At 37.8% G+C, this 18247-nt stretch overlaps 1 protein-coding gene across 1 annotated transcript in view; it reads right to left on the bottom strand.

Moving 5' to 3' along the window:
• RNGTT (RNA guanylyltransferase and 5'-phosphatase) overlaps nucleotides 1–18247 on the bottom strand; it is a 351237-nt gene that overhangs the window by 249924 nt on the left and 83066 nt on the right. Inside the window, exon 9 of the mRNA XM_082730606.1 lies at nucleotides 5546–5681. Within this exon, the coding sequence (XP_082586732.1) occupies nucleotides 5546–5681 (136 nt within the window). The remainder of the gene's footprint in view (nucleotides 1–5545; nucleotides 5682–18247) is intronic.

Here is an 18247-nt window from a genome sequence, read left to right as displayed (position 1 = left end):
GAACTGCTTTTCTCTGAGGGCACACTAAGGACCACATGGATGTTACAGATATATTCAGAACATTCCACCCCAAAGGAACGGAATACACATTCTTCTTGAGCACAAATGGAACATTCTCCAGAATACATCACATCCTGGGTCACAAATCAGGTCTCAACTGGTACCAAAATTGGGATCATTTCCTGTGTATTTTCAGACCACAATGCTTTGAAACTGAAACTCAACAGGGAACTTGGAAAGAACTCAAATACACAGAGGCTAAAGAGAATCCTACTAAAGAATGAATGCGTCAACCAGGATATTAAACAAGAATTTAAAAAATTCATGGAAACAAATGAAAATGAAACACAACTGTTCAAAATCTTTGGGATGCATCAACAGCGACCCTAAGAGGGAAATATATAGCACTACAAGCCTTTCTCAAGAAACAAGAAAGATCTCAACTACACAACTTAACCTTCCACCTGAAGGACCTAGAGAAAGAACAGCAAATAAAGCCTACACCCAGCAGGAGAAGAAAAATAATAAAGATTAGAACAGAAATCAATGAAATAGGACAAAAAGACCAGTAGAACAGACCAATGAAACTGGGATCTAGTTCTTTGCAAGAATTAGTAAGACTGATAAATCCCTGGCCAGACTTATCAAAAAGAAAAGAGAAAAGTCCCAAATAAAATCATGAATGAAAGAGAGATCACAACTAACGCCAAAGAAATATAAACAATGATAAGACCATCTTATAAGCAACAATATGTCAACAAATTAGATAATCTGGGAGAAATGGATGCATTCCTAGAGATGTATAAACTACCAAAACTGAAAAAGAAATAGAAAACCTGAACAGACCCATAATCAGCAAGGAAATTGAAGCAGTCATCAAAAATCTCCCAACAAACAAGAACCCAGGGACAGAGAGCTTCCCAGGGGAATTCTACCAAACATTTAAAGAATAATTAAAACCTCTTCTAAAGCAGTGTCAAAAAATCAAAATGGAAAGAAAACTTCCAAATTCTTTCTGTAAGGCCAGTATTACCTTGATTCCAAAACTAGACAACGAACTCACCAAATAGAATTACAGAACAATACCCCTGATGAACATGGATGGAAAAATTCTCACCAACATACTAGACAATAGGACCAATGGTGCATTAAAAGGATTATTCACTGTGACCAAGTGGAATTTATTCCTGGGCTGCAAAGGTTCAAGATCCGTAAATCAATCAATATGATACACCACATAAATAAAAGAAAGGACAAGAACCATATGATCCCCTCAATAGATGCAGAAAAAGCATTTGTAGAAGTACAGCATCGTTTTTTGATTAAAACTCTTCAGAGTGTAGGGATAGAAGTAACATACCTCAATATCATAAAAGCCATCTATGAAAATCCCACAGTGAATATCATTCTCAATGCAGAAAAATGGAGAGCTTTTCCCCTAAAGTCAGGAACACAGCAGGGATGTCTACTATCACCACTGCTATCCAACACATAGTACTAGAAGTCCTAGTCTCACCAATCAGAAAAATAAATAAATAAATAAAAGTCATCCAAATCAGCAAAGAAGAAGTCAAATTCAAACTCTTTGCAGATGACATGATACTCTATGTGGAAAACCCAAAGCCTCCACAACCAAAATGGCTATAACTCATATAAGAACTCAGCAAAGTGGCAGAATATAAAATCAGTGCACAGAAATCACTTGCGCTTCTATACATTAACAATGAGACAAAAGAACGAAGAATTAAGGAATCAATCCCACTTACCATTGCATCCAAAACCATAAGACACCTAGGAATAAACCTAACCCAAGAAGCAAAGGACATGTACTCAGAGAACTACAGAACACTCATCAAAGATATGGAGGAAGACAAAAAGAAATGGAAAAACATTCCATGCTCATGGACTGGAAGAACAAATATTGTTAAAATGGCTATGCTAAAAAAAAAAAAAAAAAAAAAAATGGCTATGCTACCTAGAGCAATCTATATATTCAATGCAATCCATATCAAAATATCATCGGTATTTTTCACAGAATTGGAACAAATAATCCTAAAATTTGTATGGAACCAGAAAAGACCTTGAATAGCCAGAGGAATGTTAACAAAGAAAACCAAAACTGGGGGCATCACAATGCCTGACTTCAAGCTCTATTACAAAGCTGCAATCATCAAGACATCATGGTAATGGCACCAAAAAAAGACACATAGATCAATGGAACAGAACAGAGAACCCGGAAATGGACCCTCAACTCTGGGGTCAACTAATCTTCAAGAAAGCAGAAAAGAATAGCCAATGGAAAAGACAATCTCTTCAATAACTGGTGCTGGGAAAATTGGGCAGCCACAAGCAAAAGAATGAAACTGTACTATTTCCCTACACCATACACAAAAATAGATTCACAATGGATAAAAGACCTAAATGTGAGACAGGAATCCATCAAAATCCTAGAGAAGAACATAGGCAGCAACCTCTGTAACCTCAGCCACAGCAACTTCTTGTTAGACAAAGACAAGGGAAACAAAAGCAAAAATGAACTATTGGGACTTCATCAAAATAAAAAGCTTTTTTTTTTTTTTAAGATTTTATTTATTTGGCAGACAGAGAACACAAGAAGGCAGAGAGGCAGGCAGAGAGAGAGGGGGAAGCAGGCTCCCTGCTGAGGAGATAGCCCAATGCGGGGCTCGATCTCAGGCCCCTGAGATCATGACCTGAGCCGAAGGCAGAGGCTTAACCCACTGGACCACCCAGGTGCCCCAAAATAAAAGGAAACAGTTAATAAAATCAAAAGACAACCATCAGAAAGGGAGAAGATATGCAAATGATATATCAGATAAAGGGCTAGTACCCAATATCTATAAATAACTTATCAAACTCAACACCAAAAGAACAAATAATCCAATCAAGAAATGGGCATAAGGCACGAACAGACACTTCTTCAAAGCAAACATCCAAACAGCCAACAGACACACGAAAAGGTGCTCAACATCCCTCGGCACCAGGGAAATACAAATCAAAAGCACAATGAGAAAACACCTCACAGCAACCAGAATGGCTAAAATTATTAAGTCAGAAAATGACAGATGTTGGTGAGGACACAAAACAAGGGGAACCCTCTTACACCGATGGTGGAAATGAAAGCTGGTACAGCCGCTCTGGGAAACGGTATGGAGGTTCCTCCAAAAGTTGAAAATAGAGCCACCCTACAACCCAGCAATTGCAATATTTACCCCAAAGATAAAAATGTAGTGACCTGAAGGGACAACCTGCACCCCAGTGTTTACAGCAGCAATGTCCACAATAGCCAAACTATGGAAAGGGCCTAAATGTCCATTAACAGATGAATGGATAAAGAAGATGTGGTATATATACACAATGGAATACTACCCAGCCATCAAAAAAAATGAAATCTTGCCATTTGCAATGACGTGGATGGAACTAGAGGGTATTACGCTAAGCAAAATAAGTCAATCAGAGAAAGACAATTATCATATCATCTCACTGATATGTGGAATTTAAGAAACAAAACAGAGGATCATGGGGAAGAGTGGAAAAAAAAACAAAAGACAAAACCAGACAGGGAGGCAAACCATAAGAGACTCTTAGTCATAAGAAACCAACTGTGGATCCCTGTAAGGGGGAGCAGAGGAGGGATGCAGTAACTGGGTGATGGGCTCTAAGGAGGTCATGTGATGTAATGACCACTGGGTAAATATAAGACTGATGAATCACAGACCTGTACCTCTGAAACCAATAATACATTATACATTAACTAAATTTTTTTAAAAATTTTTAATGTTTAAAAAAACTGCACAATTGTAAAAGGATATGCATTTAAGGGTCTTCCAATTAAAAAAAAATAAAAATAAAAACCTAAAAAAAAAAAATGTTCACCAAAAGAGGACTGTTTAAATAAATTACGGAACTATTTCTTAAACTTGCCTGATTACTTGAGCACTTATTAAAAGTACAGATGACTCTGGTCCCTGGGAGAGTCTCATTCACTAAGTTGAGGCTGGGTTATTGAGATGGGTCATATTTTTAAAGAGCATCTACTATAATTTTCACAGTAAAGATAGTTTGGATACCCTAGTAATTATGGTGTTTACATATGCAATGTTATACCATTCAGACATTTATGTGAGAAAGATGTCCAAATCAAATTGCCACATGAGGAGAAAAAGACAAGTAACAAAACACATGTACCATTTGGTTCTTTTCATACAAAATATTTAACTACACATGTGTATACATATTTCACCAGAGCACTCACTTTCAAAGAGACAGAGGTTCCACGATTATTTAGAATCTTACTGGACTATAAAGGATCCCAACTACACTAAAGAATCTATGTTCTGAGTTTCTATTATTAACATGAATATCACATTCCACAGGAATAGACGTAAGATTGAACACTATGGCACAGAGAAAAGTCTGGAATAATGTTCATCAAAATGATAATGTAAGTTACTCCAATAGTAGTTCTGGTGATTTTCACCAGCTTTTTCCTAATATTCTATATTATTTTAATTTTTATTTACAATGAACAGATATTCTCAGAATTGGGAAGAAAGCTGCTTATATGGGAGAAAGCTAAAATATTTTTAATCAAGTAATTTTATGATTATTAAATATATTTTCTGAAATGGAAAAATCCAGGGATGCCTGGTAGCTAAGTCATTAAGCATCTGCCTTCAGCTCAGGTCATGATCCCAGAGTCCTGGGATCAAGCCCTGGATCGGGCTCCCTGCTCAGCAGGAAGTCTGCTTCTCCCTCTCCCATTCCCCCTGCTTATGATCCCTCTCTGGCTGTCTCTCTCCATGTCAAATAAATAAATAAAATCTTTAAAGAAAAAGAAATGGAAAATTCTTACCAGCTCCATGTCAAATAAATAAATAAAATCTTTAAAGAAAAAAAAATGGAAAATTCTTACCAGCTTTTAAAATTCAAATGTAAAAGTATAGTTGTTGATGTCAAAGCTGAAGAGCCAAGGGATATGTTGTATCATATAATTAAAATTCAATTGACAAGTAAAAGAATAAAATAAAAGTAGTCTTTTTCAATAAGAACTTTTTTTCAACCACAAGGAGCAAAAAAATATTAAGATTTAATTTTGTTCACTTATTCCCATAGCCAAGACAATGATCAAGTGAGAGCAAGTGAAGGTAAGAGATAAATAAAATTTAAATCTTAATAAGAAACTGGATTATTTTCTTTATATATCAATTATACCTTAAAAAAGTATTTAAAAAACTAGATTATAAGTTTCCCATTGACTTAATAAAAATACACATTTAGGGGAGCCTTTAGTCGGTTTAGTATCCAACTACTGATTTCAGCTCAGGTCATGATCTCAGGCTTGAGATTAGGCCCCACTTTGAGCCCACGCTTGACTGGATCCTCCTTAAGATTCTTTGTCTCCCTTCCCCTCTGATCCTCCCTACACTTGAAAAAAAAAATTTTTTTTACTTGCAAGAAAAATAGCAGTGTCTAACTTAAAAAAAATATAGAGAGAGAGATAGACACATATATATATATGACTTACCCCATCCAAGAGAGTATTTGATAAATGTATACGGAGATCTTTACGAAATGGAAATTCCAGATTTGAAACATGAAACACTGAATTATCTCTATCAATCATAAAAACTTCATTTGTGCCATCAATCAACATCATATACCTGTAGATTAAACATTAAAAAGATAATATTAATAGTATAATTCAAAAGAAGGATCCTAAGAAATAAATTACTTTTCCTTAGACTTACAATAACTACACAGAAAAATGTTCACTGGAGTCTCCTAACCCCAACTATTATCATTCAGATTAAAGTACCACAAATAACAAATACTTTTTTAAAAGAATTTATTTTCCTATAAAAACACACAGGGTATAGATAATCAAAGTTTTTTATGCAGACAATGTGATGTTGAAGTGCAATCTTATGACCTACCTTAGGGGAGAATAGTTCTCTAATTTGTATTAGATCTTAAACATCAATGTTTACAAAACACACATACACTTAAATGGAATTCTTGCATTTTATTAGCCCAACAACTTTATGAATTAGTTATTACTCTCCATTTTGCAGTAGGAAAAAAGAGAAAGTAATCGACTAGCAAATGGCTGGACTTCAAATTATCCAATGCTCCTTCTACCACACTACAGTTAACAAAAGAGCTAACCCCTCTCTTTGAATCAAGATTATAATATAGCCAGATCTCACCATTTCAAGTATAATTCTCATTCATTCCTATAAAATCAAAATTTTTAAAACATTTTAAACATTCCTGAGAATTTTTATCAGCCCTTATCTTCTTAGACCCAATCAATTTATGGGGAGGGTTATATACTTTAAAATGCATCATTCCCTCAAATGGTCAAGTTACTGTCACTGCTTCCCCATCAGTGGATCACCAAGAATGGAGCTGTACTTCACAGAGTATATATAAAAATAAAATCCAAATGGATTCAAGCTGAGGAAATTACAGATGAATAGGTTTGCTACCAAATGAATAATGGCAAGACTGGGGTGGAAAAGATTATTCCAGGTATCAAAATTTTCAAATGAGAGAAAATTGAGTAAGAAAGTTAAAAGGCATAAGACTCAAAAGAACTGAATTTTATTTTAAGTTGTTCTTACTTGCTGATAATTGAAAGAATGGAGGAATAAAAGTCTGGATGTACCACTGAAAATGGAGAAGGCTGACCAGTCTTGCCCAACCTTGGGCCCACAAGGTATTTCAGAAAAAAAGAAGCAACAACTGAAAGATGTACCTCAGTCAAGTTAAGGCCAGGGGGTAGAAGAAACACTAAATGAAATATTAAATGAACAGATGGAAGTTAACAAGCAGAGGCTAATGTAACAGAAGATAATTTATTTGGCATAAACAAGTATTCTAAAGAGCAAATAGACATGTTTAGAACAGGAGAGGAGAAATAGGAGAGCTGATTAAGGTACAAGAAGTATGTGACAAACAGTTTGAAGAGCAGCAAAGACCAAAAGAGCTTACATCTGAGGAATAAATTGGAAGCATGCTGTTACTAGTGTTTTCAAAATAATTAGTCCCAGCAGGTCCCTGGGGAGAAGGTGGAGGCTCAGGCCCTTGCTACATATTGAAACAGTGGTAGCCTTAGTAGGTGTGGGTCTTGGAGTCAGGTTACACAAGGAAAAATATAATCAGCCTCAATCTAGAATGACTCTAGAATGACTATACCTCTGAGAGACTCCTAGACCTACTGCCAGGTCAGCAGGCAGGCAGATAACAGAAATACTTAGCCCTCAAAGCATTCCTGCATGTGCTTTTCAAAAGCAGCAACTCCAGGTAGATAGGGAGAATCTAGATTTCTTGGAAGTAATTAGCCTTCCCCTGGACTGTGTTTCAAAGAAAAGTTAAATAGGGGCGCCTGGGTGGCTCAGTGGGTTGGGCCGCTGCCTTCGACTTGGGTCATGATCTCAGGGTGCTGGGATCGAGTCCCGCATCGGGCTCTCTACTCAGCAGGGAGCCTGCTTCCTCCTCTCTCTCTCTCTGCCTGCCTCTCTGCCTACTTGTGATTTCTCTCTGTCAAATAAATAAAATCTTAAAAAAAAAAAAAAAGAAAAGTTAAATCAACATAAGGAAAGGTCAAATAAAAAGCAATTGTGATATCTTCTGCAAAAATGTTACTGAAGACATAATCCATCCAGTTGTTCACTGACTTAGGCCAGCACTTTGCAAAGCTTACTATTTACTTTAAAAGCATTTAATGGCAAAATGGATTAAGGAAACTATCTTTCTCTTAGAAAGTCAAGATGCATGTTAAAAATTCTTAAGGTTATGAGAAAACATGTAAGAAGTTTCTTTATGACAACAAAAAGACATCCAAATTAGTAAAGAAGTAAAACTTTCATTATTTGCAGATGGCATGATACTCTATAGAAAATCCAAGAGTCTCCACCAAAAAACTACTGGAACTGATAAGTATACTCTAAAACACTGATGAAAGAAGCAAGCTACAGATTTAATACTACACCTAGCAAAATACCAATGTCATTTTTCACAGAACTACAACGAATAATCCTAAAACTTGTATGGGAACCACAAATAGCCAAAACAATCTTGAAAAAGAAAAACAAACCTTGAGGCATCACAATTCCAGACCTCCAGTCATAGTACAAAGCTGCACTAATCAAAACAGTATGGTACTGGCACAAAGACAGACACATAGATCAATGGAACAGAACAGAAAACCCAGAAACAAACCACAATTATACGGTCAATTAATTTATAACAAAAGAGACAAGAATATTCAACAAAGGTGTGGGGAAAACTGGACAGCTACATGCAAAAGAATGAAACTGGACCACTTCCTTACACCATACACAAAAATAAATTCGAAATCAGTAAGAGACCTAAATGTGAGTCAGGAAATCATCAAAACCTTAGAAGAGAGCATAGGCAGCAATTTCTCTGACATTGGCCATAGCAACATTTTTCTAGATAAGTCTCCTGAGGCAAAGGGAAAAAAGAAAAAATAAACTATTGTGACTGCATCAAAATAAGAAGCTTCTTCACAGTGAAGGAAACAATCAGCAAAACTAAAAGACAACCTACTGAATGGGAGAAGATATTTGCAAATGACATAACTGAAAAAGGGTTAATACCAAGATATATAAGGAACTTACACAATTCAACACCCAAAAAATAAATAATCCAACTTAAAAATGGGCAGAAGACTTGAACAGATATTTCTTCAAACAAGATACACGAAGGCTAACAGACATACAAAAAGGTGCTCAAGATCACTCATCATCAGGAAAATGCAAATCAAAACTACAACGAAATATCACCTCACACTTAATCAGAATGGCTAAAAGAACACAAGAAACAACATTGACAAGGATATGGAGAAAGAGGAATCTTCTTGCACTGGTGGTAGGAATGCAAACTGTGCAGCTGCTCCAGAAAATAGTATGGACGTTTCACAAAAAATTAAAAATAAAACTACTCTACAATCCAGTAATGACACTATTGGGTATTTACCCAAAAAATACAAGACCCTAAGCCTAAATGTTTACTGAAGCATTATTTACAATAGCCAAATTATGGAAGCAGACCAAGAGTCTACTGAAATATGAATGGATAAAGATGTGGGGTGTGTGTGTGTGTGTGTGTGTGTGTGTGTGTGTATACTGGAAAAATACTCAGCCATAAAAAAAGAATGAAATCTTGCCATTTGCAACATCTGACTGGTGTGAGGTGATTTTGATTTGTATTTCCCTGATGCCCAGTGATGTGGAGCATTTTTTCATGTGTCTGTTGGCCATCTGGATGTCGGCTTTCCAGAAATGTCTGTTCATGTCTTCGACCCATTTCTTGATTGAATTATTTGTTCTTTGGGTGTTGAGTTTCCTAAGTTCTTTATAGATTTTGGAAACTAGCCCTTCATCTGATATGTTTTTGCAAATATCTTCTCCTATTCTGTCAGTTGTCTTTTGGTTTGTTAACTGTTTCTTTTGCTGTGCAAAAACTTTTGATCTTGATAAAATCCCAATAGTTTATTTTTGTCCTCGCTCCCCCTGCCTTTGGCGATGTTCCTAGGAAGATGTTGCTGCAGCTGAGGTCGAAGAGGTTGCTGCCTGTGTTCTCAAGGATTTTGATGGATTCCTTTCTCACACTGAGGTCCTTTATCCTATTATTATTATTATTATTATTATCTTTTATTCTATTTTCGTGTGTGGTGTAAGGAAATGGTCCAATTTCATTTTTCTGCATGTGGCCGTCCAATTTTCCCAACACCATTTGTTGAAAAGGCTGTCTTTTTTCCATTGGACATTCTTCCCTGCTTTGTTGAAGATTAGTTGACCATAGAGTTAAGGGTCTATTTCTGGGCTCTCTATTCTGTTCCATTGATCTATGTGTCTGTTTTTGTGCCAGTACCATGCTGTTTTGATGATGACAGCTTTGTAATAGAGCCTGAAGTCCGGAATTGAGATGCCACCAACTTTGGTTTTTGTTTTCAATATTCCATTGGCTATTCGAGGTCTTTTCTGGTTCCATATAAATTTTAGGATTATTTGTTCCATTTCTTTCAAAAAAATGGGTAGGATTTTGATAGGGATTGCATTAAATGTATAGATTGCTTTAGGTAGCATAGACATTTTCACATTTGTTCTTCCAATCCAGGAGCATGGAACATTTTTCCATTTCTTTGTGTCTTCCTCATTTTCTTCATGAGTACTTTATAGTTTTCTGAGTATAGATTCTTAGCCTTTTTGGTTAGGTTTATTCCTAGGTATCTTATAGTTTTGGGTGCAACTGTAAATGGAATTGAATCCTTAATTTCTCTTTCTTCTTTCTTGTTGGTGTAGAGAAATGCAACTGATTTCTGTGCATTGATTTTATATCCTGACACTTTACTCAATTCCTGTACAAATTCTAGCAGTTTTGGAGTGGAGTCTTTTGGGTTTTCCACATATAGTATCATATCTGTGAAGAGTGATAGTTTGACTTCTTCTTTGCTGATTTGGATGCCTTTAATTTCCTTTTATTGTCTGATTGCTGAGGCTAGGAATTCTAGTACTATGTTGAATAGCAGTGGTGATAATGGACATCCCTGCCATGTTCCTGACCTTAGCGGAAAAGCTTTCAGTTTTTCTCCATTGAGAATGATATTTGCAGTGGGTTTTTCATAGATGGCTTTGATGATATTGAGGTATGTGTCCTCTACCCCTACACTTTGAAGAGTTTAGATCAGGAAGGGATGCTGTCCTTTGTCAAATGCTTTTTCAGCATCTATTGAGAGTATCATATGGTTCTTGTTCTTTCTGTTATTAATGTATTGTATCCCACTGATTGATTTGAAGATGTTGAACCAAACTTGCAGCCCTGGAATAAATCCCACTTGGTCGTGGTGAAAAATCCTTTTAATGTACTGTTGAATCCTATTAGCTAGTATTTTGGTGAGAATTTTCAAATCTGTATTCATCAAGGATATTGGTCTGTAGCTCCCTTTTTTGATGGGATCCTTGTCTGGTTTTGGGATCAAGGTGATGCTGGCCTCATAAAATGAGTTTGGAAGTTTTCCTTCCATTTCTATTTTTTGGAACAGTTTCAGGAGAATAGGAATTAGTTCTTCTTTAAACGTTTGGTAGAATTCCCCTGGGAAGTCATCTGGCCCTGGGCTTTTGTTTGTTTGGAGGTTTTTGATGACTTGTTTCAATCTCCTTACTGGTTATGGGTCTGTTCAGGCTTTCTATTTCTTCCTGGTTCAGTTGTGATAGTTTATATGTCTCTAGAAATGCATCCATTGATTCCAAATTGTCAAATTTGTTGGCGTAGAGCTGCTCATAGTATGTTCTTATAATTGTTTGTATTTCTTTGGTGTTAGTTGTGATCTCTCCTCCTGCATTCATGATTTTATTTATTTGGGTCCTTTCTCTTTTCTTTTTGGTAAGTCTGGCCAGGGGTTTATCAATCTTATTAATTCTTTCAAAGAACCAGCTCCTAGTTTCGTTGATTTGTTCTATTGTTTTTTTGGTTTCTATTTCATTGATTTCTGCTCTGATCTTTATTATTTCTCTTCTCCTGCTGGGTTTAGGCTTGCTTTCTTTTTTTTTTTTTTTTTTTTTTTTTTTTTTTATATATTTTATTTATTTATTTGACAGAGAGAGATCACAAGTAGATGGAGAGGCAGGCAGAGAGAGAGAGAGAGGGAAGCAGGCTCCCTGCTGAGCAGAGAGCCCGATGCGGGCCTCGATCCCAGGACCCTGAGATCATGACCTGAGCCGAAGGCAGCGGCTTAACCCACTGAGCCACCCAGGCGCCCTAGGCTTGCTTTCTTGTTTTTTCTCCAGCTCCTTTAGGTGTAGGGTTAGGTTGTGTACTTGAGACCTTTCTTGTTTCTTGAGAAAGGCTTGTACTCCTATATATCTTCCTCTCAGGACTGCCTTTCCTGTGTCCCACGGATTTTGAACCATTGTGTTTTCATTATCATTTGTTTCCATGAATTTTTTCAATTCTTCTTTAATTTCCTGGTTGACCCATTCATTCTTTAGAAGGATGCTGTTTAGTCTCCATGTATTTGGGTTCTTTCCAAATTTCCTCTTGCAATTGAGTTCTAGCTTCAGAGCACCGTGGTCTGAAAATATGCAGGGAATGATCCCAATCTTTTGATATCGGTTGAGACCTCATTGAGGACCCAGGATGTGATCTATTCTGGAGAATGTTCCATGTGCACCAGAGAAGAATTTGTATTCTGTTTCTTTGGGATGAAATGTTCTCAATATATCTGTGATGTCCATCTGGTCCAGTGTGTCGTTTAAGGCCTTTATTTCCTTGCTGATCTTTTGCTTGGATGATCTGTCCATTTCAGTGAGGGGAGTGTTAAAGTCCCCTACTATTATTGTATTATTGTTTATGTGTTTCTTTGATTTTGTTATTAATTGGTTTATATAGTTGGCTGCTCCCACGTTGGGGGCATAGATATTTAAAATTGTTGGATTTTCTTGTTGGACAGATCCTTTGAGTATGATATAGTGTCCTTCCTCATCTCTTATTATAGTCTTTGACTTAAAATCTAATTAATCTGATATAAGGATTGCCATCCCAGCTTTCTTCTGATGTCCATTAGCATGGTAAATTGTTTTCCACCGCCTCACTTTAAATCTGGTGGTATCTTCGGGTCTGAAATGAGTTTCTTGTAGGCAACATATAGGGGGGTTTTGTTTTTTTATCCATTCTGAAACCCTGTGCCTTTTGATTGGGGCATTTAGCCCATTAGCATTCAGGGTAACTATTGAGAGATATGAATTTAGTGCCATTGTACTGCCTGTAAGGTGACTGTTACAGTATATTGTCTCTGGTCCTTTCAATCTACTACTTTTAGGCTCTCTCTTTGCTTAGAGGACCCCTTTCAATATTTCCTGTAGAGCTGGTTTGGTGTTTGCAAATTCTTTCAATTTTTGTTTGTCCTGGAAGCTTTTTATCTCTCCTTCTATTTGCAATGATAGCCTAGCTGAATATAGTATTCTTGGCTGCATGTTTTTCTCATTTAGTGCTCTGAATATACCATGCCAGCTCTTTCTGGCCTGCCAGGTCTCTGTGGATAATTCTGCTGCCAATCTGATATATTTACCACTGTATGTTACAGACTTCTTTTCCCTGGCTGCTTTCAGGATTTTCTCTTTGTCACTAAGACTTGTAAATTTTACTAATAGGTGACGGGGTTTGGACCTATTCTTGTTGATTTTGAGAGGGGTTCTCTGCGCCTCCTGGCTTTTGATGCTTTTTCCCTTTGCCATATTAGGGAAATTCTCTCAAATAATTCTCTACAATATACCTTCTTCTCCCCTCTCTCTTCCTTCTTCTTCTGGAATCCCAATTATTCTAATGTTGTTTCATCTTATGGTGTCACTTATCTCTTGAATTCTCCCCTCGTGGTCCAGTAGCTGTTTGTCCCTCTTTTGCTCAGCTTCTTTATTCTGTCATTTGGTCTTCTATATAACTAATTCTTTCTTCTGCCTCATTTATCCTAGCAGTGAGAGCCTCCATTTTTTATTGTACCTCATTAATAGCTTTTTTTATTTCAACTTGGTTAGATTTCAGTTCTTTTCTTTCTCCAGAAAGGGCTTTTATATCTCCCAAGAGGGTTTCTCTAATATCTTCCATGCCTTTTACGAGCCCGGCTAGAACCTTGAGAATCGTCATTCTGAACTCTATATCTGACACATTACCAATGTCTGTATTGATTAGGTCCCTAGCCTTCAGTACTGCCTCTTGTTCTTTTTTGTGGTGAATTTTTCTGCCTTGTCATTTTGTCCAGATAAGAGTATATGAAGGAGCAAGTAAAATACTAAAAGGGTGGCAAAGACCCCAGGAAAATATGCTTTAACCAAATCAGAAGAGACTCCCAAATCATGGGGGGGAGAAAGGGGATAAAAAGAGGTTCGGAAAAAAAAAAGAAACAATTAAAAAGAAAACAAGTAAAGAAAAAATATAAAAAAGGAAAATATATATATATATTAGAAAAACTAGTTTAAAAACATTAAAAAAGAAAAGGGTAAAAGTTAAAAAAAAATTAGCAGAATAAGAAAAAAATTTGAAAAAAAAAATTGGGAAAAAAAATTAAATTAACTGCAAGACTAATGAATCATGGGGAGAAAGCCATGAGTTCAGTGCTTGCTTTCTCCTCCCCTGGAATTCCACCACTCTCCTTAGTACTGAACCTGCTGCACTCCTTGGTAGGTGAACTTGGTCCTGGCTGGATTTCTTGTTGATCTTCTGGGAGAGGGGCCTGTTGTAGTGTTTCTCAAGTGTCTTTGCCCCAGGAGGAATTGCACCTCCCTTACCAGGCTCCGGGCTGAGTAATCAGCTCGGATTCGCTTCGGGAGCTTTTGTTACCTGAAGGCTTCCTTAGAGTTCCGGAGGATGGTAATGAAAATGGCGGCCTCCCGGTCTCCCGCCCAGAGGAGCTGAGAGCTTGGGGCCCCACCCCTCAGTGCGTCCTCAGAGAATAGCACCCAATAACTCCCGTCTCCCTAGCCTCGGGCCACGCTCCAAGCTCACCCAGGCTGCGACTGATTCAAGGTAACCCCTAGCTGAGAGCTCACTCTTCGGTTCGGTCTCTGTAGCAGGCTTCCCCGTTCTAATACCTGCAAGCTCTGCGACACTCAAAGACACCCCCAATCCTTCCATGACCCTGCAGGACCTGGGGCCACGTTGACCCCGCGTGGGCTTCACCCTGGTTTAGCCTCCGGAGCGATGCCCCTCAGTGGAACAGACTTCTAAAAGTCCCGATTCTGTGCTCTGTTGCTCCAAGGCTCCCTGGGAGCCAGTCCCTCCCACCGCAGTCTATCTTCCCATCCCTTTGGATTCACTTCTCCACCAGTCCTACCTTTCAGAAAGTGACTGATTTTCTGTTTCTAGAATTGCTGTTCTTCCTCTCTTCAATCTCCCGTTGGATTTTCAGGTGTTTGCAATCTTTAGATAAACTATCTAGCTGATCTCCTGCTACCTGATGTAGCCTCAGCCTGCTTCTCCTCCGCCATCTTGACTCCTCCCCCCATAAAGAGTACACTTAACCATGATGAACACTGAGTAATGTATAGAATTGTTGAATCACTATACTTTACACCTGAGACTAATATAACACTGTATGTTAACTACACTGGAATTGAAATAAAAAAACTTTTAACAAAACAAAAAAGAAAAAGAGAAGTCGGTTTATCTTATTTAGCCCATTATCTTCAAACTTAATCCTGATACCTGTTAATATTCAGCAGCATTAGTGCTCCACATTCACAGTTTTAGTACAGCTGAATTAGGATAATACATTTAAAATTCAAAAAAAGAAATGTTCTTCTCATATGATGACAGGAATTATATTTCTCTTTTCACTGGCTGCTCAGAAGCTCAGAATTAAATATAATGCTGAAACTGAATAAATATTCAATCCCAAGGTGTGGCATAGTTGTTTTTCCTACCATAACTGTTTATTTCATATTCATACTTTAACACATTATATATAGGACATATATCATTCATATATATATATATATATATATATATATATCTTACTATCAAACCTTTCTTTTTACTACAAGTAGAATATTAAAGAAAATACTATGTACACTTACTCTAAACATTTTTTTAAGGTTTTATTTATTTGAGAGACAGAGTATGAGCACAAACAGCAGGGAGGGTAGAGGGAACGAGAGAAGCAGACCCCCATTGCGCAGGAAGCACGATGTTGTGCTGGATTCTAGGACCCCGGTATCATGATCTTAGCCAAAGACAGACTCTTAACCAACTGAGCCACCCAGGTGCCCCTACTGTAAAAAGATTTTAAAAGATCAAGGGAAAAAAAGGCTTTAGAAGATAGAATTCAATATAAAGGATTGCTCGTGGGAAGCACAGCTTCCATCTTCAGAGATACTAGAAAAATTATTTAGCAGTTGGTATTCAGGGATTCTTCTGCACATTTAAATTTTTAGGCTTTGGAACAAAAGTTTGTGGGATATGATTTTTTGGTTTCAACTCCAGTTATTCCAAATGACATGTTCTTTTATTATATGACATCTATGAAAAATAAGGAGTTTTTCATGTTAGGGAGAGAAGATAAGGAAGGTAAAAATATTCCACATCACTCCAAAGTCTCTGAATGCAGCCAGATGCTTTAAAAAAAAAAAAAAAAGGGTAACTATCCCATATACCATTATATGCTGGCAAGACACTAAACAAGTAACCTCAAGCACAGTTAAATATGGAAAAGGTGAAGGACATGATGCTACAGGAGCATACAAAAGGTGGAGTGTGGAGATCGAGGAAAGTAGCCCAGAAGGATTCTCATGCAGCTGATAATAACAGCAGGTTATTATCACTTACTGAGCAATGACTTATTATCACTAAAGTTCAGAGTACTTTACAGTAACATATTTAAGCCTTACAGTAACCCAATCATGTAGATAAATCATCCCCATTTTCCAGGTGAGAAAACGAAACATGTATTAAGTAACTTGCCTAAGATCATAAAGCCGACAAAATAACAGAGTTGACATTAAAACCTAGGCAACAGCATATCTCTACAACCTCTACAGCGTACTGCCTCCAGCCAGCGATATGTGAGAGTTAACCAACCAACTGCTGTGGGGTGGGAGGGTGAAGGAAAAGTAGGTGGGGCTGCTGATAATCAGAGCATGGTACAGTCTACCAGGTACACTATCTTTTGAAACAAAAACTGAATGTGCATGTTCTGGCAACTAAAAAAAAATTCAGAATACTGAAGCATAAAGAGAAAAAGACGGAGGGTGCCTGAGTGGCTCAGTTGGTTAAGCAACGAACTCCTGATTTCAGGTCAGGTTGTGGGGCTCCATGCTGGGTGTAGAGCCTGCTTAAGATTCTCTCTCTTGGGCACCTGGGTGGATCAGTTGGTTGAGCAGCTGACTTTCGCTCAGGCCATGATCCCGGACTTCCAGGATCGAGTCCTGCATCAGGCTCCCAGCTCCTTGGGGAGTCTGCTTCTCCCTCTGACCTTCTCCTCTCTCATGCTCTCTCTCACTCATTCTCCCTCAAATAAATAAATAAAAATCTTTAAAAAAAAAAAAAAAAAGATTCTCTCTTTCCTCTGCCCCTACCCACCCCTAAGAAAGTGGGGGGGCGGGGGGGCGTGGCATGGCTTGAGACTAGAGAAGTAGTCCCAAACTTAGGAATTAATGAAAATCTTTTTTTTAACTTAATTACTAGAAAATAGAAAACCTCTTGAATGAGACAAACAGAAACCATGTGGATAATTCAAACACCGATTTAATACAGGAACCTGGTTATACAGATACTGAAAAGCTGAAAAGGTAAAAAGGGAAGGCTAAGGGAATCAAAGGATTAATAACTACAGTAAGTACTATCACCACCAAAGGGCTGGGGGAACAAAATAGAAGAGGTGTGTTATGGGAAGCTAGATGCCTGGAGGAAGGGTATTATGGGGCTATGCCTGGAAGAGAGGAGGAAGTCCATGGAGTCTGGTGTTCAAACCTCTAAGAAGTTGAAACCACATGGCCTCCAAGGAGAGGAACCCTACAACTCAAGTCTGAATCCCGATGGAGGAGGCACAAGCAAGAGGGTGCTCGAACTGCTAAGCCCAGTAGGGGTGGGTAAGGAAGAAATGCAAGTGGCACTCCATCTACCTAGAAACTCCAGGGCCCAGAAACTGGTACCTGGGAGAAGGAGCAGCAAGGCTGGTGCTGGGAATGCCAAAAGAAGCTGGAGAATGAAGCAGTGGTTATCGTTGGCTGCTGGAGGTATAAAGAAACTAGAAACAGAAGTCCTTTCTCTTACCTCCCAAATACACCCCAAGGGTCGCAGTGGTAAAAACCCAATAGGAAGCAAGCTGGCAACGGAGAAATGCAGTTTGCAGAGTCCCAGTCTGCCATCATGGTTTAAAACGGTCAACCAGAGCTGAGAAATGACAGGTAAATAAAAGGCAGACCACTGAAGCATAATCTGACCCATATTTTTTAAAGTTCACTCCCACATAATGTAGAGTCCTACAGGGTAGGAACCAATGTGTAGACCAGAGATATTATGAAGCTTCTGTCCTATACCAATGGGACTACAAGCTACAAAGATGACTTAGAGAAAACTGGATAAACTCAAGGTATTTAAGAGGCAGATTGAAAACTCACCAGCAGGGAAATACAAATCAAAACCACAGTGAGATACCACCTCACATCAGTCAGAATGACTAAAATTAACAAGTCAGGAAGTGACAAGT

Source organism: Mustela nivalis, assembly GCF_964662115.1.
Source record: "Mustela nivalis genome assembly, chromosome: 5".
Taxonomy (NCBI): domain Eukaryota; kingdom Metazoa; phylum Chordata; class Mammalia; order Carnivora; family Mustelidae; genus Mustela; species Mustela nivalis.
The sequence above is the reverse complement of the archived record's forward strand: the minus strand, read 5'-3'. Positions and strand labels throughout refer to the sequence as shown.